The sequence below is a fragment of the Leptonychotes weddellii genome, chromosome 4, assembly GCF_054177405.1.
Source record: "Leptonychotes weddellii isolate Sample4059 chromosome 4, ASM5417740v2, whole genome shotgun sequence".
Classification (NCBI taxonomy): domain Eukaryota; kingdom Metazoa; phylum Chordata; class Mammalia; order Carnivora; family Phocidae; genus Leptonychotes; species Leptonychotes weddellii.
In genome coordinates, this window is record NC_138372.1 from 113,225,215 (window position 1) to 113,233,714 (window position 8,500).

The following is an 8,500-nucleotide window of genomic DNA, read 5'->3' on the forward strand; positions in this document are numbered from 1 at the left end:
GGAGTTGACTCTTAAGGACGATTTATTTTATTTTTTTTATTATGTTCAGTTAGCCACTGTATAGTACATTATTAGTTTTTGATGTAATGTTCAATGATTCATTAATTGCGTGTAACACCCAGTGCTCATCACAACACGTGCCCTCCTTAATACATCACCCTATTACCACATCCCCCCACCCCCTCCCCTCTGAAACCCTTAGTTTGTTTCCCAGGGTCCATGGTCTCTCATGGTTCGTCTCCCTCTCTGATTTCTACCCCTTCAAAACCCTTAGTTTGTTTCCCGGGGTCCGTAGTCTCTCATGGTTCGTCTCCCTCTCTGATTTCTCCCCCCTTCAGATTTCCCTCCCTTTCCCTATGGTCCTCTGTGCTATTGCTTATGTTCCACATATGAGAGAAACCACATGATAATTGTCTTTCTCTGCTTGACTTACTTCACTTAGCATAATCCCCAGTACAGACAAAGGGCTGATATCTAAGATCTATAAAGAACTTCTCAAACTCAACACTCAAAAAAGAAATAACCCAGTCAAAAAATGGGCAGACGACATGAACAGACATTTCTCCAAAGAGGACATACAAATGGCTAACAGACACGTGAAAAAATGTTCAACATCGCTAGCCGTCAGGGAAATACAAATCAAAACCACAATGAGATACCACCTTACCCCAGTTAGAATGGCAAAAATTAACAAAACAGGAAACAACAAATGTTGGCGAGGATGTGGAGAAAGGGGAACCCTCTTATACTGTAGGAATGCAAGCTGGTGCAGCCACTCTGGAAAACAGTATGGAGGTTCCTCAAGATGTTAAAAATAGAGCTACCCTATGACCCAGCAATTGCACTACTAGGTATTTAGCCCAAAGATACAGATGTAGTGAAAAGAAGGGGCACCCCAATGTTCATAGCAGCAATGTCCACGATAGCCAAACTGTGGAAGGACAATTTAGTTTGCTGGTGGAGAGGGTGGGAAAGTGCCCACAGCCAGAAGACCCATGGACAAAGGTGTGAGCCATAAGAGCATTTATAAGGGCATTTAGCATTTGAGGAACCTGAGCAGTGGTGTGTGGGCTCAAAGAGAGGAGTTCTGTATAGCCAGGGTTCTGGCTACTTTCAGATATATTGTTTTGTTATATTCTCATAACAAGCCTGGGAAGATTGTTGCTGGTGTAGAGGATGAATGAAGGGAAGTAATGCATTTATAAGCTGTCAGCGTAACTTGAGGGTAGATTGTATAGACCCCTTTCTGCCACTCTTGAGTTTTTTACCTTTATTACTCACTGGGAGGTGATAATGTGTACAAAGTTACTTGAAAAACTCAGTATGATGGGCATATTGAAGTCTATGCAAACAAGTCATTTACTCTATGGGAAATAGGAAAATGCAACTGAAAATCACCTCATAAAGTAGTAAGGAGTTGTAAGGTGTTTTTCATTTGAAAATATGTTGGTTTGAAATTTAAATGGCAGTGTGGTCCAGGGCATCTTGCATATCAAATTCTCTTACTCTACTGTGAGCATAGACATGGCCGAGGCCTCAACTTGGACACCTTCAAACCCCCAGTAATTGGTGCCATGTTTAATTCCAGTGGTGTATTCAGTGTGAAAAGTTTGAAGTAATGAAGAAATACAACTTTTGTGTGATCAGTTCTGATTTCAGAATGAGGTTGAATGAAAATTTTATTTGGCTTAAAATGCATATAGAATATAGTAGCAGAATGTAGAATAAACATTTAAGTATTCTTTCTAAGGTTTAAAAAAAAAGGCATTTCTTCTCAAAAGCGATTTGAAGATAACTATTTCTGCTAGTGGCAAAGTTACTAATCTTTGTGATCTAAAGGTTTTTCAGTGGACCTGGATCCTTCCTTCTCTAACTTGAGCTTACCATTGTTGATAGAAGGCATTTCTTTCCAATTCAGTTTTGATTATGAAATTATTCTCAGGTTGTAAGTGGGAGTATTTTTGCCAAAACTACTGAAGGATTATTTTAACTTCCCTAGATTTTCTGCTTTGCTATAGAACAACAGAAAGCAAAACAAACTGTACAAGAAAGATATAGGGCAATTTTAGTTAGTTTCTGTCTTGAATCTCAGCACTGCAGCTACACATTTGGGCTAACAAGCTATGTGAATTACCCTTTTAGGTCAAACTAAATCCAGACATTTCAAGAAATCAGAGAATGAGCTCATACATTTTCATTTCACTTAATTTGTTTGTTAGTTGCTCTACTGGTTCATTATTTTCATTTATTAATTCAGTAAATAGTTATTGAATGTCTATACTTTGTTAGAAATTGTGTACAACAACAGAATAGGTGTTTTTCTTTTTTCTTTTTTTTTTTTCTTAATCAAGAATTGGATAAAGTTTTTTCCTACTTGAGCTATTTTACAGTTACTTATAAAACACTCTTTTCCATCTATTTGAATGAAGCACATGGTATATAATTACTTAAGGGAAATGTCTAACACATGTTATTGATTAAATTAATAAGTTGAACCATATGGAATTGCCATATTCGACCATTTGACCAAGTAAAGCAACAAGTTCGTATAGATCAACATAATAAAATTATGTTATATTTTCATTATGAAATTTCATTATAAAATTAAATATTTTGAATATTTAATCCTTTTTCTAATAAAATTTTCAAGAGTAGCTTTTACTAACAGTGAAACGAGGTAACACACAGCAATTACATTATGTGTTCACATGCCTTTGATGGTTATTAAAAACATATGTTCATTGTTCTTGGTAAACAACTTAAAAATTATGCCTTTTTATCGATAAAGCAAGAACTCATGGCAACATTTATGTCTGTGTTATGCACTAATATTGACAGTGCTTCTTCATTTCAGAAAATTCTGAGCCCTTGAAATATTCAATACACTTCTGAAAATATGAGTATTTTTGCTTTTGTTGTTCATATAGTACAAGTGATTTCTCAATGTACAGAATGTATGGCTTGGCATTTATATAGTTTATGGAGTTTGTAAATATCCAAAGATGCAAAGAGGTGAATCTCTGTGATCAGGTTCTCAGAGGCAAGCTTCTTTCCACTTGAAAAAACTGTGGCCCAGGAGTGGCCATTCACAGGTAAATATAGCTTCAATATGGGTCAATCAAAAATCCAGCCAACTGCAGAATAAGAATCCTGGTGAAAATCAATGTATGTTAAAACTGTAAACACATTCCTTATTTCAAAGAAATATAATAATTTATAAACTGGACATGTTTATAACTCATGAAGTTTAATAGGTAAATCCAAGAGATCCAGATTTGCTTACTGTTACAATCAGACATCAATACTCTTTCCCCATGTGCATTTCACCTTAATATTTGAGTAAGTTTATTAGGTCATTTAAAAAAATTAGTATTGGGGCGCCTGGGTGGCTCAGTCAGTTAAGCGTCTGCCTTCAGCCCAGGTCATGATCTCGGGGTCCTGGGATCGAGTCCCGCATCGGGCTCCCTGCTCAGCAGGGAGTCTGCTTCTCCCTCTGCCACTGCCCCCTCCCCCTGCTCATGCTCTCTCTCTCTCTCTCTCTCTCCTCCCCCTCGCTGTCCCTCTCAAATAAATAAAATCTTTAAAAAAAATAAAAATAATTAGTATTAATAATGTATTTCATTGCCAACACAAACTGAAAAATTGGACTTTGATTTTCCCTTAGGTAGTATCATGCAACAAACACAAAGTGTGTTCCATCAAAAAATAACCAAGCCTTATTTTTTTCCCTCGGGTTTTATAAAACAATTTAATGATTGCAAAATAAAGTCGCAATTAAGAAAAACTTAATTTTTTTTTTTACATTTTTCTGGTGTTTAATGTTTTCTCAAAAGCATATGTGCTAAAGTGTTTGTGCTCATTAGTAGAGCTCAAATTCACATTTTTCACATGGTTTGAGTTTGGTGAAAGGATGAAATAACACCAGCTATATACGCTTAATGAATTGGTTTTCTTTACCTGTGACATTTTTCCAAAACTGTCTTTATGTCCTCCTGGCTTACAGACAGTGAGACACAACTCCGAAGAGACATGGTTTTCTGCCAAAGTCTTGTGGCCACCGTGTGTGCCTTCTCCGAGCAGCTCATGGCAGCCTTAAACCAGATGTTTGACAACAGCAAAGACAATGAGATGGACACGGGAGAAGCCAGCAGAAGGTGGCTGGACCAGATAGCGAATGCAGGTGTTCTTTTTCACTTCCAGTCACTCCTGTCGCCAAACCTGGTAAGGAATCACAATGCCTCCCACTGGAACATACGTTGTAACATGCTCCCAAATAAGAAGTGGTTATTCATTATGTGTCAGCAGTCAGCTACTTGAAAAGAATGCATTTTACCAGGGGCAAATATGATTTGGGTAAGTAGATAGAAGGTATTCCTTCTTTCCTGATTTTTATTTGTTCTCTGGCTGCTACAAGCTGAGAAAGCCTCCATCTGTTACTAATTCCTGTATCCCTAAGCACTGAGAAAGATCATCAGAGGGAAGAGGGTCTTTCTGCTGTGGTTCCCTAATTCCAGTCCAGAAGAAACAGCCTGCCATGAAACCCAAGCTCCCACTGAGGTTGATGTTGGGAGAATGCTTGATAGACAATATCTGACAACTTGCATGCCATACTGTCTGACAGTCTGTTTAAAATTTGTGTATGTTCAATGATTTTATTTCCTTTCTTTGTATGCATGTTTGTCCTGTTAAATCTAAGAATATTCCATATTTATGCATCCATTTCCCACAGTGCCTATGAGGAAAGTATCTCAAAATATTTGACAAATAAAAGTGGTTTTTTAACATATCCTTTTTGTGGTTCTGATAGTTGTCATGATGTTTAAGGCAAATATGTTCACTCTTTATATATACACTTAAGGAGCTCATTAAATAGAATCGTGATTTTAAACATGAGATGCTGTGTCACCCATTAAATTACACACAGAATATGTGGCTACCAAGTAACAGTTGAGTTTTTAAACAGATGTATGTGACTTTATATATCAAAGTGCTTTTCTGCAATGATAATGAGGATAGGGAGGTAATTGCAGAATTGCACAGTCATAAAAGATTCTGGAATGAAAGGTAAGGAAGTCTACCTCAGTGTACTTCAGAGAAAGAGAGGCTTTTGAAAAGACTCTACGCACTCCATGTTAGTGATCAGTTTCTTACTTAGTTGCCAGTAAAACTACGCAGGTTTAACTAATGAAAATTTTGAAATAAGGCACTTTTGGAAATGCTTTAAAATTTAAAAAAAATTAATCATTTCTTATCAAATAGAAATTACATAAGATAGGAAGGCCACTTCCTAACACATGGTAGCATGAAGTGTCTGTTGAATGAGTGAATGAATGAGGCTTCATTCCTATTCTACTCCTACTTTAAAACTGCCATTGTTTAATCTACTAGTAGTAGAATTTCTGGGTAATATGGAAATTCTATGTTTAACATTTTGAAGAAGTGCCATACTATTTTCCAGAATGGCTACACTGACTTCAGTGTCCATCAATAGACAAATGGATATATGATGTACAATACACACACACACTCTGTACACACACACACACACACACACACACACACACAGAGGAATATTACTCAGCCATAAAAAAGATGAGATCTTGCCATTTGTGACAACATGGATGGACCTAGAGGGTATAATGTTAGGTGAAATAAGTCAGACTGAGAAAGACAAATACCATATGATTTCACTTACATGTGGAATCTAAAGAACAAAACAAATGAGTAAACAAACAAAAGACAGAATCAGACCTATAAATACCACAACAAACTGACAGTTGCCAAAGGGAAGGATGGGCAAAATGGATAAAGGGGAGTGGGAGATGCAGGCTTCCAGTTGTGGAATGAATAAATCATGGGAATAAAAGCACAGCATGAGGAAAAATAAAAAAAAGCACAGCATAGGGAATATAGTTAATGGTATTGTAACAGCGTTGTATGGTGACAGATGGTAGCTACACTTGCGGCGAGCATAGCATAACATATAGAGAAGTTGAATCACTATGTTGTACACCTGAAACTAATGTAACATTGTGTGTCAACTATACTCAAATTAAAAAAATATATATATGAAATTTTTAAAAATGGCTGTACTATTTTATACTCCCACCAGCAATGTATGAGGGTTACAGTTTCTCCTTACCAACACTTATGATCATCTATTGGCTTATAGCTATCCACCTCACAAGTGTCACAGTATCTCCCTGCAGGTTTGAGTTGCATTTCCCCAGTGGCTAATGATGTTGATCATGTTTTCATGGGCTTTTTGGCCATTTTACATCTTCTTTGGAGAAACACCTATTCAAATCCTTTGTGTGTTTTTTAATTGAATTGCCTTTTTATTGTTTTAAGTTTTAAGAATTCCTTCTAGAGTCTGGATATAAGTCACTTATCAGATATATAAACTACAAATATTTTCTCCCATTCCTTGGGATTTCAAACAAAATTAAATTTAAAGTAAAAGTCCCAGCACTTGATTAAACTACTACTACTATGTAATATCCAAGAGAAATGAAAGCTTTCGCACAAAAACTTGTACACTGATATTCTTTGCAATATTATTCATAATAGCTTAAAAGTAGAAACAGCCCAAATGTCCATGAGTTGCTAATTGGATAAATGAGTTGTGGTACAGACATACCATAGAATATTATTCAGCAATAAAAGAAGAATGGAATGCTGACACATGCTACAACATGGACGGACCTTGAAAACATTATGCTGAGTGAAATAAGCCAGTTGCAAAAGACCACGTATTATCTGGGTCCATTATTATGTTATATGTGAAATAAGCAAATTTCAGAGACTGAAAGTAGACTAATGGTTGCCTGGGGCCCAGGACTGGGGAATAGGATGTGGGGCATGAATACTAGTGGTATGGAGTTCCTTTGTAGGGTGGTGCAAATATAGTAAAATTAGATTATGGTGTTAGTTGCACAACTCTGTGAATATACTAAAAACGCCTACGCTATACACTTTAAATGGTGAATTTTATAGTATGTGAATTACATCTCAAGAAACTGTTTTTTTCTTAGTCTTTTGAAACCCTTAACTTCATTTAAAGATTTGATAAAAAATCCAAAGTTGCTTTAAAAATAAACCAAAGAAACCCATATTTTGTCTGCCTCTGGTAACAAGTGCATAAAAAGTGTGGAAGGTTCTCTGGGAGCTGCAGGAGCCGGGAGTGTGTGTGTTCCTGATCTGAGCACAATCCGTAGTCACCTGGGTATCACTTTAGCCACATCTGCTGAAGCGTCATGGCTTGCACTATAGCAACCAGAGGCCCACCTGTTTGGGGCATCTCTTCTTTGTATGTATTCTTCTTAATTGGGAAGATACTGATTCTTCAGTCCTGTCCTTCCTATTCCAGGTTCATGGCATATACTCTTGCTTACTTCAATGGACTTTAAAAAATAACAGTTCACTAAACATTTTTCCAGCACTTACTGTGTACCATATACTGCATTAAGTACCGAACCAGGGTGCAAAGGTGATGATTGTCTTAATTTTTTGGTTTCCATGCTGTAGATCTTTGGGATCTGGGGTTGCCTTGGTGATTCTTTTTCACACAACAGACATTCTTTACTATCTCCTTCACCCTCTGTTCATGTGGCCCGAAAAATATGCCTATAAGCTTATGGCAACTTTTAAAAATGTATATAAAGTGGGGCGCCTGGGTGGCTCAGTCAGTTAAGCATCCAACTTTTGATCTCAGCTCAGGTCTTGATGTCAGGGTTATAAGTCCAAGCCCTGGGTTGGACTCCACACTGGGGTTGGAGCCCACTTTAAAAAAATGTATATTAAAGCATGTTAAAATCATTATTTAAAAGGATCATTGATATTCTTAAGGAAACAAATGTTACATTTAAAAGATAAGCTGTGTATGATAAGGCTAATAATTCTTTCTTCATGCACAAAACTGCTAATAGGAAGGTCAGAAGGTAGTACTAGAAAGATAATATTGCTGAGACATGCACTGAACTTGTTACCACGTCTGGGCCTTACTTGCCTCAGCTGTAAAATAATATGCTGTTAGAATGAAAGGAGTGATTAAAACAAATCAGATTGCATAGTCACAGGATTTTAGACTAAGGCCCTATAAAGGCAAGTAAGATAAAAATGATTCTTGTCCCCAAGATCTTTGGAAGAAAAATCATTGCATACATGCAAATTGCTTTTATTATTATAAACAGGATGGCAACTATGTACTGTAGCTTTTCAATAAAATGATATTCTTGCCTTTTAGCTGTTACATTTTTAAGATTATAGAAGTTTAGAGGCAGATAGATGCTTATTGTATACACATTTTTTTGTAAATGTTAAAAATCATTATGAGGAATTCTTAATCTCAGGAAACAAACTGAGGGTTGCTGGAGTGGGGGGGGGTGGGAGGGATGGGATGGCTGGGTGATAGACATTGGGGAGGGTATGTGCTATGGTGGGCGCTGTGAATTGTGTAAAACTGATGAATCATAGACCTGTACCTCTGAAACAAATAATA

General features: G+C 36.7%; 1 protein-coding gene across 3 annotated transcripts in view; it reads left to right on the forward strand.

The window, feature by feature from the left end:
• The window catches only part of LOC102733166 (phosphatidylinositol 3,4,5-trisphosphate-dependent Rac exchanger 2 protein), a 197,125-nt gene extending 192,377 nt beyond the window's left edge, over nucleotides 1-4,748 (forward strand). For 2 of the 3 annotated variants that reach the window (XM_081816084.1, XM_081816085.1), the window contains exon 32: nucleotides 4,004-4,746. In XM_081816084.1, the coding sequence (XP_081672210.1) occupies nucleotides 4,004-4,317 (314 nt within the window). In that variant the 3' untranslated portion in view covers nucleotides 4,318-4,746. Of the gene's footprint in view, nucleotides 1-4,003 lie in introns of all 3 variants that reach the window. The other variant, XM_081816086.1, reaches the window with a different exon arrangement.
• Nucleotides 4,749-8,500: the final 3,752 nt, after the last annotated feature.